The sequence below is a fragment of the Thamnophis elegans genome, chromosome 2 (genome assembly GCF_009769535.1).
Source record: "Thamnophis elegans isolate rThaEle1 chromosome 2, rThaEle1.pri, whole genome shotgun sequence".
Taxonomy (NCBI): Eukaryota; Metazoa; Chordata; class Lepidosauria; order Squamata; family Colubridae; genus Thamnophis; species Thamnophis elegans.
Genome location: NC_045542.1, coordinates 56,677,455 through 56,694,971, shown reverse-complemented (window position 1 = coordinate 56,694,971; position 17,517 = coordinate 56,677,455). Strand labels below are relative to the sequence as shown.

The following is a 17,517-nucleotide window of genomic DNA, read 5'->3' as shown; positions in this document are numbered from 1 at the left end:
TGAACAGGAGAACAGAGCTGAAAAGCAGGTTAGTGAGGTGGGGAGGGAATGGGGATTTTGCAGTATCCTTCCCCTGCCACGCCCACAAAGCCATGCCATGCCCACAAAGCCATGCCCACAGAACTGGTAGTAAAAATTTTTGAATCCCACCACTATTATCATCTAGCTATCATCTCTGGCTTTTACAAATTCAGAAATTCATGTAGTATCTGTCCCATCCTTTTAAGACATATTTAGGACTAAAGAATACTGAATTTGTTAATTTCAGTATTCAAATTTAAGTTTGTTTTAATAGGTTTTGGTTCAGGACTCATAACTAGGTTTGGATAGAGAGACCACATGTGTAACATCCTCTCTACGCAGGTAACTCTATGCTCAATGGGAAGAACTTAATTCACAGTATAAAAATCAATGTGACTCACATGAAGCGTGACCCGTCAAAAGCGCGGAGGACAAAATCGCGCTCGCCGAAAGCGCGCATGTGACATCATCACAGCGCGACGAAAAAAATTAAAAATTGAAATAAAATTAAAATTAAAGCAAGCCGATTCACATAAAGGTAAGGGTTAGGTTAAGGGTTAGGGTTAGGGTTAGGTTAAGGGTTAGGGTCAGGTTTAGAGCGTTAGCGTTAGGTTTAGCGTTAGGTTAAGGGTTAGCGTTAGGTTTTTCGTTATGTTAACGGTTAGGTTTAGGGTTAGATTTAGGGTTAGGTTAAGGGTTAGGTTTAGGGTTAGGTTTAGGGTTAGGTTTGGGGGGGTTAGGGGAAGGTTTTAGCTTTATTTTTACATTTTTCGATCACAGCGCGATGTTTTCGTCGCGCTGTGATGACGTTAGGGTTAGGGTTAGGGTTAGGGTTCAGCTTTAGCCACAATCATATCTACAAGATATGAGCCGAGATGGCGCAGTGGTTAGAATGCAATACTAGCTGCAGTTCAGCAGTTTGAATCTTACCAGCTCAAGGTTGACTCAGCCTTCCATCCTTCCCAAGTGGGTAAAATGTGGACCCAGATTGTTGAGGGCAATAGGCTGACTCTGTAAACTGCTTAGAGAGGGCTGTAAAGCACTGTAAAGTGGTATATAAGTCTAAGTGTTATTGCTACCAAGAGTACAGTTCTTTGACCAAAGACCACAGCAGGCTCTAGAACAGCTGGTTTCTTGCTCCAACATAACCAATTCCACTTTGGTAGTCAAACACAGAAGGAATCTTCCCAAACTTGACAATTCTGCACTAGGCCGCCAACCCTTTCAGGAAGGCAAGCAAAGAGGGGAACAGCAAGGAGTAGAGTCAGGAGACTCCAGGGAACATCATCAGTCCCAGCTAGGATGTGGGCTTCCACAGAAGTGGATCCATGAAGTTAGTTGTGCAACTAGACATACTGCCTGTCCCTACATAGCACATGCTTAGCACTCACCCAGAAGCTCCACTTTGGCATGATCCATTATTCATGCAAAAGCAAGCCAGCAAGACCTTTATCAACTATTTATAATGTGCTCCATTTGTTTTCATGACTAGTTTTCTGAAACCCATGCAATTATTCATGTCCCTAATGTTAAATAAGGTCATTGCTACTCAGCTTTATTAAGAATCCTATCTGCAGATTAAAGATGGATGTTAAAAACTGATATTAAGACAGCCCCCGGCTATAGTTTATTGGCTTCTTTGCATTCTCTCTTGCCTGGGGTGAGATGGGAGCCACAGCTATTTGGAGCTACTGGGTGGGCAAAGAAAATTGAGAGGGAAATTGTCAATATTTAATATTTGAGGGTCACCACACTGTAGCTTGGTTAGATAAGCAGTCATAAAGAGCTGTTGCATCTGCCACATTAATCATCATAATGAAATCCATTGGCAATTTCAAAGATTAAGTCTTTGATTCAGGAAGGCAAAGGCTTCATTTCCAAGTTTATATGATATGATAAAGAAAGCTCTAAACAGAAAAAGTGGAAGAACAAGGTGTGAGTGAAACTCTGAGTTAAACAACACCTTAGGAATCAATGGACCCTTTGGATTGGAATTAATTTCCTTAAGATTCTCTATGTTCTGACCTTGGCTTCCCAAGATCATGAAGCAGACTCCTCACCCTGATAACACCTCTTTTAATTAGGTAAAAGGGAATTCCTCTCCAGCAAAGTCCCGGTTTAACAGTCTTTCATGAGATTTCACAACTATGGACTTTTATCAGGCTTGGAGAGTTGCCAGGCCGACATCCTCCAAAAGCCATGCTGTAGCAGCAATTACTTGGCAAGAAGTCAGGAACAGATCTTTACCCTAATGAATTGAACTAATTGTCTCCTGCAAACTCCACCCTTTTGCTCCTCTTTATTCCCTATGGGAAGGGCCATTTACCATCCACCTGTGCCTTTACTCCTGAGTCAGCCCTTGTTCCTTAACTGTTCCCTTCTCCTGGCAGCTCTGTGCATGCACACATCAGGAACCGCCTTAGCTGTTCTTCTGCCCCACTGATCTTCGTCTCTGAAGGCAGCTGATAACTGTCGGAAGGGCCCTGGCCCCATCTCTGTCTCTGATGCAGAGCACTCGTCAGAGCCTTCCCCAGACTCCAGGACTGGCCCATGTTCCTCCATAACCTCCTCACTGCCTGAGTCTGCTCTGCTGGCTGCTGGCGGGCCACAACACTCTATGCCCCCTTTCCCTTTCTGAAGAGGCAAAAAGTCAAAGGGAACAGATGAACCCCAGGTGACGTTTTAAACAAAAAAGCTAAAAGATCTGAATCAGGGTAGGGAAGGGGTTGAACACAACAAAAGACACCAGGTATAAAAATCTGGTTCCCATCACATATTCATTTTATATAACAACTAAGCCTTTGGTTGAATTCTGCACTAGAACTTGACATTCTCTATGGAACCCCAACTGGTGCTTCAGAGAGACAAAATACTTTTTTCTCCATGCAGCAGGGGTAACCCACAGAGAAGTTCGAGGCAAATTGGAAGTAATCTCTCAATTACAAGGGACATCTTCTAATTATTTTTTATTTATTTGATTTGTCAATTGTTTACAAGATAATAGTAGAAGAATAAACATGAGTATGAATGAATGGGTAGAAATAAATGGGGACAGTAGGACAGGGGTGGTAGGCATGATGGTGCACTTATGCATGCCCCTTACAGACCTCTTAGGAATGGGGTGAGGTTAATAGTAGACAGTTTAAGGTTAAAGTTTTGGGGATTTGAAGATGTAACAACAGAGTCAGGTAGTGCATTCCAGGCATTGACCACTCTGTTGATGAAGTCATATTTTCTGTAATCAAGTTTGGAGTGGTTTACATTGAGTTTGTATTTATTGTGTGCTCTTGTATTATTGTGGTTGAAGCTGAAATAGTCATTATCGGTAAGACGTTATAGCAGATAATTTTGTGTACTGTGCTTAAGTCCTAGGTTGTCCAAGCTCAAAATTTCAAGCCTGGTGATGTAGGGTATTCTGTTGCGAGCAGAGGAGTGGAGAACTCTTCTCGTGAAATACTTTTGGACTCATTCAATTGTATTAATGTCCGATATACAGGGTGGATTCCAGACAGATGAGCTGTATTGGAGAATTGGTCTGGCAAAGGTTTTGTATGCCCTAATTAGTATACTACATACTGTATACAAGAAAAAGACTACATAACTCACTCTGATGAAATAAGCCATCAGTAACCTGAATCAAATCCACAATTGAACTCCTGAGTCAGCTCATATTCTTGTTCTAAAGAAGGCAAATTAAAGTCCCCAAGAGTTTTAAGTCTAGGGAACTCTACCACCATTTTTTGCCACAGAGTTAAATGGCTCAGGAAGAGAAGAAGCCTCATGTCAGGGATGCTGATACCTTTGCAGCGGCCTCATTTGATCTCTAAGGCTCTTTACTTTACAAATAAGGTCCCACATCCAGCAGTGCCTGGAGTAGCACTTCTGGAAGCCTTAGAACATCTTGGATGGAAATGGCAACACCTATCCCACTTCCCCAGGATCATGGCTGATGGCACACCCGAAATCCAAGTGGGCACAAGATTTGAGGGGCTTCTTATACATGATACCCAACCAAGCTTTGTAAAGCACACCAAGTCAGCCCCCTTATCAGTGATTAAATCTGTGAATATTAATGCACTATCAATAAGAACCTGAAAAACTTTATTTAAGTGTAAAGAGAGATACTGGCTGGATTTATAGTGTACATAGTACTATGTTGTTTACCATAGTGTATTGAATAAAGCTCAGTTGATGCGTTCAAACTTAATACTTAACACACACACATACAAAAAACACATTATGTCTTAATGTGATAGGGGAGCTCAGACATAGGCAATGAAGTTGTTGAGGCATCATTGAAAATGTGTGGGAAAGCACACTTTTCCCCCTCAAGGCCTCTCCTGAAGGCTGGATTATTCTAGAAACTACCAAGATGCTATTCACTGCAGGTGCAGGATGTTGAAAGGACTATCTGAAAAAAAATATTTTTATCAGGAAGATATTAAAGGCCACGTAGTAATCCCCAGACAGATTCCTAGCTCCTTTCCTGTTAAACTTCTATCTCATAGTTAAGGCTTTTCTCTTTCAGAGGACTTTTGGGGATGGAATCAAAGGATGATGCTACCCCGAGGCTGTTGATAGACAGGATGATAATTAGTGTTCACTATTCTTGCAAGGACACGGTGGGTCAGTGGCTAAGATGCTGAGCTTGTTTTTTCAGAAAAGTTAACTGTCCAACAGTTCGAATCCCTAGCACCATGTAACAGAGTGAGCTCCCTTTACTTGTCGTGACGTGTGGTAAGGGATACCATTGGTGAGGCAAGAGTGCGGCAGCGGCGAGGAGCAACGTCCCCACCGCTGTGTCCAACAGGCGTCTCTCATTTATGATGGACATAAACGCGAGATGCCTGTCGGACACAGCGGTGGGGGTGTTGCTTCTCGCTGCTGCCGCGCTCTGCTGCCTCGCCCCCCACCTCCTCCGTCCCCACTGACATTCTTGGGAGCAGGTCGGGTGGCTGGCTGGCTGGGAGGAGAAGAGCAGTGAGTCTTTGTGCCGGCTGGCCGGCCAGGCAGGGAGCAGGTCGGGTGGGGGTGGCTGGCTGGCTGGCTGGCTGGGAGGAGAAGAGCGGTGAGTCTTTGTGTCGGCTGGCCGGCCAGGCAGGGAGCAGGTCGTGTGGGGGTGGGTGGGTGGCTGGCTGGGAGGAGAAGAGCGGTGAGTCTTTGTGCTGGCCAGCCGGCCGGCCAGGCAGGGAGCAGGTCGGGTGGGGGTGAGTGGCTGGCTGGCTGGGAGAAGAGCGGTGAGTCTTTGTGCCAGCCAGCTGGCCGGCCAAGCAGGGAGCAGGTCGGGTGGGGGTGAGTGGCTGGCTGGCTGGGGAGGGACTCACCGCTCTTCTCCCAGCCAGCCAGCCACTCACCCCCACCCGACCTGCTCCCTGCCTGGCCGGCCAGCTGGCCGGCACAAAGACTCACCGCTCTTCTCCTCCCAGCCAGCCACCCACCCACCCCCACATGACCTGCTCCCTGCCTGGCCGGCCAGCCGGCACAAAAACTCACCGCTCTTCTCCTCCCAGCCAGCCAGTCAGCCACCCCCACCCGACCTGCTCCCTGCCTGGCCGGCCGGCCGGCACAAAGACTCACCGCTCTTCTCCTCCCAGCCAGCCAGCCAGCCACCCCCACCCGACAAGGGCTCACCGCTCTTCTCCTCCTCCTCCTCCTCGTCCTCCCCGCTCGGTGCTGGGCTGGCTGCTGAAGAAATGGCGGCTAGTGGTCAAAGAAAAACCTCTCCAGAATCACCCTTGTACTTGCGCAGTCGCTCAAGTGCAAGATATGATTCGCTGCTCCCAGATCAGGAGGCGGGAGAATCAGTGCCTCTTTTGCATATTAAATCTTTTGCTTTTTAACTCCGCCTTAACTTTTAAAAGGCGAAAAATTCCTTAAGCAAAAGAGGCCCCGAGTTCTCTCGCCTCCTCTTAGTTAACACTGAGAGCAGACACCAAGCCACTGTGACTTGAAATCTGGTAGCAACTATCCTGGCTTTAATTCATTAAAAAAAATATTTAAAACTCTTTCTTTTCTCTCAGGAGACTGGGGAGGCTCCGCCTCCCTTGCCTCTAGTGACTGCACGTCCCTGTACTTGTCCCAGCTTCTGCCACCCTAGCAGTTTGAAAGCACATAAAAATGCAAGGGAAGGTAACAGTGTTGATGTGACTTCGGAGTTTAGTCATGCCGGTCACATGACCATGGAGATGTCTTTGGACAGCACTGGCTCTTCAGCTTTGAAACCAAGATGAGCACCGCCCCCTAGAGTCAGGAACGACTAGACAATAGGTGCAAGGGGAACCTTTACCTTTTACCTATTCTTGCAGTTTTTATATATTGCTTTTACTCTTATTTTTGTTATAACAGTAACTTGTAAGCCACTCAGGATCTTTGGATTGTTGCAGTACAGAAGCTTGAGTAATAAATAAATAAGTAAACAATAAATAAGCACATAACAGAAAGGCTTCCCTGTATACTGGATTAAACACTAGTTAGTGGCTATGTTTTTGTGGGTAGGGGACCCAATTGCTACAAGTCCAAAGCTTGACAACCCACAGCTTAATACATAAGCCTGACAGGATTTCTGTGATAATTGCCCCGTTTGATTCCCATGGCATGGCAAAATAAGAAAGGCAGAGCAACTACAGTAGGTGCTGTTGATTAGCTCCGAATGAAAGTCAACCTAGAAGAAAAGACTATCACAGGCCTGGGTTATGGAGAGCGGGAACAACAACAGAAAGCAAAGTTGATGAGTCCGCGTGGGATTTAAGGCACGTATTTTAATGGTTCTGTTGGGGATCATTTTCTTCAGTGGCTCAGTAGGAAACAAACAGAATCACTGTAGCATGATTTCCCCAGGATTATGGCTTTTAACATATCCATCCACTAAAAGGAGGTGAAACACACAGTGAGGAATGCTGAAGAAAGAAGTAGGACGAAGGTGTCCTCGGGATATGCATCTGTTGCCAAGGGGATGGGCTCCTTCCCTCCTTCCCCTCCCTTCTACTGTGTTGCTGCTGCTGACTTAGAAGATGGCTTGGCAGTTCTAACAGTGAGGATTACAGCTCATGATGTTTGACATTCCACCTATCAATGGCATTGCAGATAGTAACTCTTCCATTCCCATCAGAGTCAAATGAGGCCAATGTTAAATGGGTCTCCTCTCCCCGCTCCCCCCCCCCACGTACACAAAAGCTACCAAACAGAACTGAATGTGCAAACATCCATGGTGTAATTTCCACAGTTTGAAACCATGTGGAAGAAAGATTTGGTTATAAATGTTCTTTTCACTTAATTTTGCACGTTCCATTTTTCAAGTCTAGCATTAACATATGCCTATAACAACTTTGCTGTAACTATGTGTCCATTCAGTCCAACCTAGGTTGCCAAGTTTAAGATGGATTAGTGCTTCTGATCTGTACAGAATCCAAACATGAAAGATGTTAACTCTTCATTACACAGATAGTCACGGGATGGCCATGATCTTAAGCCTAATGTGAAATGTAAAGCACAAATAGCTTATAAATCATAACAATGAGAAAGACATGAACTACATTAGGAAGTAGAATGAGCAAAACAGATAATTGTCTGATAATCTATGCATGGATATCTATGGAGAGTCTTAGTCATCCAGGGCATGGTTGTCCCAAAGATGATTTTTCAAAAGGCAACTGGACTTTGTTTTTCCTTGAAGATGTTTAGCTTCTCATCCAAGAAGCTTCTTCATTTCTGAACTGAACTGAACAAGCTTCTTGCATGAGAAGCAAAATGTCTTGAAGAAAAAACAAAATCCAGTTGCCTTTTGAAAAAGCTCCTTTGAAACTCTGTATGGATCACAGATGGGTTTCTACTGGTTCGCACCAGTTTGGGCAAACTGGTAGTGGTAATTTGGCCTGGGTTACAGAACCAGCAGTGACGCAGGCTGGCCACGCCCCCAAACCAGTTCCCCGGTCTCCACCGCCATTGCAGGCATGTTTTTTATTAGCTTTTCATGGTCTTTGCGCATGTGCAGAACAATTAACAGTGAACTGTGCATGTGTCTGGTGTACGTGCACAAAACAAACTGGTACCAATTCCAGTAGGAATCCACCCCTGGTATGGATATAGGAGGAAAGTAGAGGTGTGTTATATTGACCAGAAAAGAATAGAGGATCTAAGTAAGTGTTTCCTTCCACAAAAGGCCAAATTGCTTTCTTCTCATGTAACTCTACTGAGTGGAGAAAGTTTCACTGATGGCTTAGCTGGTTGAGTGGATACTTAGAAAGTAGGTTTGGTTTGGTTTAACTTTATATGCAGCTTATCTAAGAGGTTATAAAAAGGGTACAGGGTTGCGTATTTGTCCATGCTAATTCCTCTCTAAAGATGTGGGCATAAATACCCTGAGTAGATACAGAAGACATGTCATCAGTTGGAAAAACTGTGGCAGGTCTGTTTGCTGCTGATAGGCATTCTCAAGTCATCATGTTCCTTTCCACCGTTGACCAGAACGTTTTTCGCATAGAGAATTGTCTTCTTGATTATAGCACTCACATTCCTCTATTCTACTGTAGATCTAATCCACTATTTTAAATCATGTCCCCTAGGATGCAACAGTACGTAGTACAAGACATGGCAGATTTCCTCCATGTCAGACTATTGTACCTTAATGCTTAACCTGAGTTTGGGGTGAGGGAAAAAAGGTACCTTGGATCTACACAGAAGCACTATAGCATGATAGACTCAGATTCAGTTCCTTGGGTATACTGCATAGCTCCATATCTATACTGGCTCCAGACTATTCTTTTCACACCTAAAGGTGTCCTTACATTTTCCATTTAGGAGACTGTTGCGAAGGATCTGATCCACCTTCATTGCGATGTCTGAGACATTCTGAGCAATTGCTTGAATCCTCTCCATCAGACCAGCTGCTGGATGGAACCTAGGAAAAGGAAAAAAAAATATAATACATGTTTCATTTTTGATGGTCATCTCAGCTTGTCAATAACAGTGGTGAAGATACTCTGCTCCTGAAGCAATAGTTTTTCAAAGCAGAAAAGGCAACTACCAGAAAAGAACAACACTGAGAACCAAAAAGATGTTGGACCCAAGAGAGATAGATCTAATTTTTCATAATTATAGGGAGTCTTATTTTTGGAGGACAGGACAATGGGCAGTTTCTTTCTAGCCTTGCCCTCATCTTCTCCAAATGCTCTTTTTTCCCCTTTGACCAATCTTATTTCTGAATTGCTTTCTCCCACACCCCACTTGAATACACTTAACGCTACTTCAAACAAACCTAAGAAAAAGTAAAATTCAAAACTATGTGCCTGCAAATACATATGTTCTCTGGTACACTTGTCAGGAAGGTGTGACCATATTGACTGTGTAGCCAATAAATTCATAGTAGAAAAAATGAATTGGCTTCTATGTAATGTGAAACTCGCTTGCCACCCCAAAGAAGGATCAGCCTATCAGCTGTTTCAGAATGGGCCATATTCCGATGGCAAGCTAAGCCAGAATTCTGTTCACAATTTGTTTGCATTGAAGCTTCCTAGAGATAAGCACATTTCAATGTCTTGTTGCCAGTTTGTTTTAGGCTCACAGAGTTTATGATATGTTCCCTTTATTAATTCAAAGTAACTTTTGTATCCCACTCTTTGGTCACATACACTGAAACATTTCAATGTAGCATCTGGTTTATATCTTTGGACCAGATCTATAAACAATTGTTGCTGATTACATACCATCCTTCATTTTAATGAAAAGGAAACACAAGCTATTAACTCAATACTGCAAGCAATGGTTTTGCATTAAATCTGGTGGCCTCAAGCTTGTATTAATTTCACTGCACATTGTATTTCCAATCTGCATATTAGAGGTATCTATTGCTGCCTCACACATTGTTTGGTCTCTTCAGTTTGATTTAAAAATAAATCTTTTTTCATCTGTAGAGAACATCCACCAACACTTGCCCACTTTCTTTTATTTGCAGCAAGTTTTTTTAAGTTCACCACATAACACTTTACATCCACTTCTACATAACACTTTGCATCCATTTCTTCACTGGCAGAACATCCACAGGGAGAGTAAAAAAAATACCAAGATGGTGGATGAAACCATTGTCACATGGTCTTGACTGCCATCTTGATTTTTCCAATATGCACAAATGTGTGTGTGTGTGTGCATGTGTACACACACGCACATCCATATACACCCCTCTGGTAGGTGCTATGCTTTCTCTAGAAGAAGGCATGTTTTGTTTGCATTTGCAGAGCAGTGAAGTAAGATTCCTGTTCTTTATTTCAGGCCACTTCTAATATTAGACTATATGCTCCACTGGTCTCAATAAAGATAATGGTTCATGTAGCTTAACAATGATCTTACAACTGTTATAGATCCAACAATATTTCCCATGGAATTTCACATGAATCTCAAAATAGCATGAACTGGTTGTTTTGATCTGAAATAGATGTCTGCATCTCAGCAAGGTGGATTCAGGAGTGAGGAACCATTGAGATAATTACAAAGTCATATAATTAAGACTGCAGCTTTTACTTCAGCACAAGGGGGTTTAGAAATAGCAAATTTAACCAATTCAGCAGAATCATTCAATATTTGTAAAGAGACTCTGGGGGCTAGTTAAAGTGAAACTTTATTTATGTTTTACTCACAAATATCCCATTGTTTACAGGGGCTTGCTGCAGGATAACTGGGTGATTCCCCCCCCCCCCCATTGTTCTTTCAGAGTGTAATAGAAAAAAAAGAGTTCAAACTGAATAGTTAAAAATTATTTTTTTCACTATATCTTAAAATTAAATGATGAGTGATTTGTTAAAAAAAAAAATAGGTGGCATCCTAACAGTAAATCTTAGGGCAATTGTGCCATTTTTAATTTGCCAAATGCAATACTAATGAAATAATGGATATTTCTTCAAAAGGCTGCAAGCCTACTTGCCACATTTTCAGGGTACAGGGCTCACTGAACACAATTTACAATAAACAGTCCTAAGTAGGAGTGCATGCTAGGTATTGTAACAACCACAGCTGGGAATCTTATACGAGATGTAAATGAGGAAGCATACATTTGCATTTTAGAACAAAGTCAAACTGGGATAATTTTTATTCTTCTCTCCATTATTGTTCCTATTCCTTTCTTTTTTATATAATTCAGGGATTTATTGTTATTATTACAGATAGCAATATTTCATATCATGGGTATACATTTTGGGATTGGAGGGCAAAATGGCACATAATCCTCATGGAATGAGCATCCTTTCAGGACTGGGCTGCCAAGCCAACATACCTACAAGCACCAATCGGACAAAACACTTTTGGGGTAGTTAAGACACTCAGTTTCATTGAGAAGTTATGTCTGCCAGTTCTCCATACAGCACTAAGAACTAATTTGGTCAAGGGGTTTTAGGCACCAGGCTAGAAAGCAAGAGACTGTGAGTTCACATCCCACCTTAGCTGTGAAAGACAGCTGGGTATCCTTGGGTCAGTTGCTCTCTCTCACCTCACAGAATTGTTGTGGAGAAAATAGGAGGAGGAAGATACGTTGTATATGTTCACCACTGTGAGTTATTTGTAAAAACAATAAAGGCAGGATAAACTAACTAAAATAATCATTTCTGTAATTTTCACTTTTCACCAGTTGTATGAATGTCGTTTTCTTTTTTTAAAAAAAAACTAGTAGTTGACTAGAGCACATTCCTATCCTAACCCTCAACCCACAGAAATTAACCATTGCAGAATAAGTGCCTTGAAACATTGTGCTGAAATTCAATAATGGGAAAACACAAAGGTTTTCTCGCTCCCACCCTTCGGCAATATCAGCCTGCAATGCCAAAAAATTAAAAGGCCTGTAGAGGGATTATTTTGGGGTTTCAGTGAAAGGGAGGAATTGATGAGTTGGAGCAACCTGGGTCAGTTCATCCTAGCTTCTTGCCTTGGAGACATTTCTCAGTTGATATAGAAGATTTGCGTAGAGGAGAGAGAAAATAGCTTACTGTCTGAGGAAAGGAATAAATTTGCACCTTCTCTCCTCTTGTTATGTTGGCATGGGACTCTTTCTTCAGATCAAATCCCATGTTATATAATTCTTTACTTCAAAACTTGCTATTAGTGCTCAGAATTTGCTGACAGAGGTGATAGCAGGGCTACAAGGTAAACCTAAGCTTGCCTTTTGCTCAATGTCTATGAAGGTTCTCAATCATCCAGGTCATGGTTGTCCTAAAGGTTTTGCTTTTCATCCAAGAAGCTTCTTCAGTTCTAACACAGTACTAAGAAGTTTCTTGGATGAGAAGCAAAACATTTTCAAGGGGAAAAAAAACAATGAAGACCAGTTGCCTTTCAGAAAAAAAGACCTTTGGGGGGAAAGGCCTGTTGCTCATAATATCATTGAATAGAAATGTTGTTGGGCTGGTGGTTTTTTTGCTTCCAATTTGCTTTCACTTCTACTTTAACACCGAAAATCCTTTTGGCATCTTTAATATATATAGAAACTGGGGGGGGGGGGGGGGGAGGATGACGACAACTCTCCCAACACTGTACTTAGGATGTCTCAATTTCCATAATATTGAAAGCATTAGACAATTATTACAATTCATATAACCAACTTAATTGACTGTCACATATATAGTTAGCCTGAAGGCAGCTTTTCAGAACCAGAACCTGGACTATTATGTTCCTGGGCATCTCATGAACCAGCAGAAATGGTCTCTGTCCCATCAAGCTAAATGCAGCTCATCAACCATATATTGTGGGTTGCCCAGTATTTTTCTTCCTAGGTTAGCATTTGTCATTCCATAAGGCAGCAATACAAGGAGATTCATTTTTTTCCATGTATTGACCATCATACAAGGCTGACAGGTTGCATGGTAGGTCACAAGCACTGCATCCTCTTCTATTTCCTGTGACAGGAAAATTTCAATAAATAAGTGCATATAGAAGACCTGTAACAGATTCCCATTCATCTCAGCTTTATAAACTTCAAATAAAGCTAAAGGAGAGGGAAATAGTACATGGAAAAAGACAAAGGCCAAACAACTCTTGCAAGTTATTCCTTATTGATATACAGAGTCAGCCAATGTGAAACAAGACATCTACAATATGGATTTCAATCAAGGTGGATCTCTTAGCAGATAGAAAATTAATAGGATGTGGTGGAATGTATTGGGCTGGATTCCCAGGAGGAAGGGGGTATATTCTAGAGCAGTGATCCCCAACCCCCGGTCCGCGGACCGGTGCCGGGCCGTGGAGTACCTGGCACCGGGCCGCGCAGCGGCCGGGGGCCATGCAACGGCCGACTCTTCACTCATGCAGCGCCGTCGCCGGAGGGGGGGAGCTGCGCAGAAGCACAGGAGCAAGTGAGGCGAGGAGGAACAATCCCCCGCTACTACACCACCTCCGCCCCCTCCCCGAGTCAGCCGTCCCCTCAGTGAACGCCTCCGCCTCTTTCTCCTTTCTCGCCTCAGTCGGCTCGCCTGGAAGCGAGGCGAGGAGGGGGCGGACCATGCGCTGGAAGCGGAGCCCTTGGAGGCCCTGGCGGCTTCCCCGGCGGTCGTTGCTGGCCGCTCTCTTCTTTTTCTCGCTGTCCTCCTCGGCTCAGTCGTCTCCGAGTTGCCCAGGGAGGGGCGGCGCGCCCGGGACGGAGACGGCGCTTCCCCGCCCGGCCTTGGCTTGTGAGAAGGAACAGCGGGAGAGGTAGAGAGAGAGAGAGAGAGAGAACGTCGGGCAGCCGAGGGCGGGGGGGGGTCTTTTGAGGGGAGATGGGGGGTGCGCGATTTTGGCGCGCGGGCGCCCTCCGCGGGCGTGGGTGGGGGGCTGAGAGGAGTCCAACGGTAGCGCAGGAAAGGGGAGGGTATGAGCGCCGCCTGAGGTGGTGAGGGGCAGTCGCCAGATTCAGGCCGCCGCTGCCGCTATTGCAGCGCACGGTGGAAAAGCGGCGGTCTTGCCCACCCCTTCCCTGCCTCCCGCCCGCTCCAGTTGCCGCAGCCAGGGGTGGGGGCTCGGTGCCTGAAGTCTCTTGCCTCTCTTCCAAAATTTCGCCAACGGGCATCGGTGAAGCGCGCTCTTTCTCTTCCTCACAAAACACATTTCCTTTCCCCCCACGTGTAGTTATTGGTGATATGGACTCTTGGACTCTTACCCAGCCAGATCAGTATCAAACATTTCCCTGACCTCAGCAGAAGCGAGGTTTTTTCTTCTCCTTTCTCTCCTTAATACTGTATTCTTTTTACATTGCTATCCTCTGGCTTATTTAATTTTGCCCTTGCTCTTTTTATCTTTGACCTTGATTAATTCAGCTGTTTATTCCTTAAAATCTACATACAAAATGGAAGGTGGGATATGATTCAGGTGTTGAATTGGGAAGGTGGATTTAAAACAACGCCCCCCCCCCACCCCTGCGCGCGCTCAGCGGGCCACGGTAAAATTATCAAAGGCTGACTGGTCCGCGGCGATAAAAAGGTTGGGGACCACTGTTCTAGAGGAATAAGAGACAGCTGAGTCCAAATATTTTATGTGAGATAAAGAGAGTAAAGACAGCCCCACCCTAACAGTTTTCAGAATATATGCTGGATGCCGACAGTAGAGTGCTTCAGTTTGGCAGATTCTGTCTATAAGTATAGAAAAATAAACAAACCTGCTTGGAAGAATCACAACTGTCTTTGATTTGGGTCCTGATATAGGATCACTGTCTGAACCTACAGGATATTCAGCCTTTCCTGCAACTTTTCCACAGCATTGCCCTAATTTGCCCAAGCGTTTTCATTTTTTATTTGTATGTTTTTATTTCCTTTTTTTTTTACTTATGTTGCATAGGTTCAACAAACTGGGATGGATTTGAATTTTACAAATGTCGTTGGTTGGACTACTGTAAAACTATAACAGGAATTGCTCTAAACATTGGAACATCTAACAGTTCCACAAGCAATGAATAGACAGTAAATGAATTTGGACATGCATAGTGCCATAAATATCTAAAAAGATGCACTTCCCCCTACACAACAGAGGTGGGTTGTTCCCGGTTCGGCCCAGATTAGGCAAACCGGTAGTAGCAGCGGCAGGAGGCTCTCCCCACCCGCCTGGACGCTTCTGCACATGCGCAGAAGTGTTGCGCGCACCCGAACCAGTAGTAAAAAAACTGGCAACCTACCACTGCTAAAAAAGTGTTAATGGCACAAGACAATAAGATTGAAAGATTGGTCATTCCCAGTCAATAGAGTTCCTCATGAAAACCGAAGCAATTATGCTTCCTAACAGATAAATTGGAGGAATCCCAGAATAACAAGCATAACAAGCTTCAAGGTATAGCATTTAGTATAGAGATATTATATGGCTCAGTAATGAATATGTTGGCCCAGTTCTACAAAAATCCCAATTAAAATCTCAACTCAGTTTTTGCTTTTCTGGGCAAACTGTCTCTCATTTTCCCTTTTATAAAAACAGCCCAATCCTTGTCTAGTTTTCAGACTGGCTTTCCCGAAGAAGAAAAATCAGCTTATTAGGCTATATAATAAATGTATCTTATAAAGGGAAGCAAATGCCACACTTTTTTTGCCATTCTTGCTTTTCTTACAAAAAATTGGAGAAGGGCACTTTGTTCTAAGAAACAAAGAGGGCAAAGACAGGTTAAGAGGTTGCAGAGGAAATCTAAGGGAAAAAGAATAAAAATGCTAAATGGAATTCTAATGTTCTGAGCACCTAATTATGTTTGGCACAGCTATCTTGAGTGCAGAAGATGGTTCCTGTACCCAAATGATAGTGATGCTTAAAAGATTGAGGTCTAACTTCAAAAAATAAAACACAATGATGGATTATACTGCTGAAAACATTTTCCAAAGTGTGGCATATATAAAATTGAATTTAACTGCTTCTGGGTTTCAGGGCAAATTTATCAAAGGAGGGAAAAAAGATAAAAATCCTTGGAAAATAAAATTCTAGCCTATGAGGACCTTGTACTAGGTAAAATATTAAGGTTGAAACTGATTCAAATTTGCTCAGCCAGGATGTTCTCTTGAGCAAGTCATTCAGATTTACATGCCATATATATGGCAAATCACATAAATATGGCAAAACTATACACTGCAATACTGTCTGCATGGATATGGATAGCTATATGTGGATATCAAAAGCAGGGAAATGGGCAGTCATGAATTTGAAGTAACATTTAGATCAGCACTGATCTAAACATTTCTCCCAGAACACATTTACTATTTGGATTGAAATATCTGAAGTGGGATAATGCAGAAGATCCTGCTTCATCTTTCTTTGTAGGACTCTAGGACTTATTTATTTATTTATTTATTAAATTTATGTGCCAACTATCTCACTTTGAAAAGCAACTCTGGGTTACTTTCAGGACTCAGCATTTGAAGCATATATAACTAACTAACCAGAGAGCAAAATGAAAGAGGATTATGTTTGCAAATGAGCAAACCTTTATAGAGTTATCTTAATTTAACGACAACAACAATCTTCTGATTTCAAGCCCCTTCTATTTAAGTGTTGGATTTGCTCCTGAACAGCTTGGTGAATCTGAAGCATGGAATTTAAAATACCTCAAGGCAAACCCAAAATCATTTGTGGATTTTCACAGCTTGAGCTCTTGATTTAAAAACCTCTCTTTGACAGCAACTAAGGTGATTTATGGCTCATTATTGACCATTCATATAATTAGAGGAAAACTAGCTATCTGAACAAGCACCACCTCCCATTCCATCCAAAATCAGATTCCATTGTAGATGTAGAGCTTTTCCAAATAATGGGACAAGATTTCAGAGTTTCAGAATCAGATGGACTTTTATATGTGGTGTGAAGTATACCAGCAATCCTATTGCCAAATATTTATTAGGACTTAACTATTGAGCTAACTGGTGTTCGATCTCACAAGAAGAAGAAAAATCAAATAATTAAATTGTCTTCAGCAGTGAAGAAGCTTTTAGATGGAAAATGAATTATCCTTCTAAGGAGGTGAATGATCAAATTTTCAATTTGCTATAAAATCACTACATCTAGTTAAGTCTTGTTTTACTACGGATGGTAGTTTGGTCTTCTATTCATACAAAGAGTTTCTACCAGTTCTATTAACTATCTAGTGTTTCTTTCTCAAAAAGTATTAATTTGGAAAGAAATGTTTGGTTATCCTGCTCAATATTCTTGTTGCATCACATAGGAAGCTCTTCTAGAATGTGAAATGTGCTAAGAATATTTCTTTGGAAAGAAATTTTGGCATTTGATACTGCTAAGAAAGCATAGGAAATAAGGCTCCCTCTGTAGCTATTACAGAGACACACAAGAACTGCTCATCTCTAAAGTATTTCTTTGCATTTATTCTAAAATAGTTGCAAAATATTTTCTCTAGACAAGTAATAAAATAGACATTATGAAACTAATTTCTTTAAAACTTGTATTTTCAATTGTTTGAATGTTTCAAATAATTCAATGAAACAATAGCTGGCCAACATTTGGGAACACTTAGATACGTGTATCTTGTGTCTTAATGTGTATAGACATGTTTACATGTAGTTTCTAGCT

General features: G+C 42.6%; 1 protein-coding gene across 1 annotated transcript in view; it reads right to left on the bottom strand.

Moving 5' to 3' along the window:
• MGAT5B (alpha-1,6-mannosylglycoprotein 6-beta-N-acetylglucosaminyltransferase B) overlaps positions 1-17,517 on the bottom strand; it is a 260,592-nt gene that overhangs the window by 110,469 nt on the left and 132,606 nt on the right. The window contains 1 exon segment of the mRNA XM_032211348.1: positions 8,805-8,917. Within this exon segment, the coding sequence (XP_032067239.1) occupies positions 8,805-8,917 (113 nt within the window).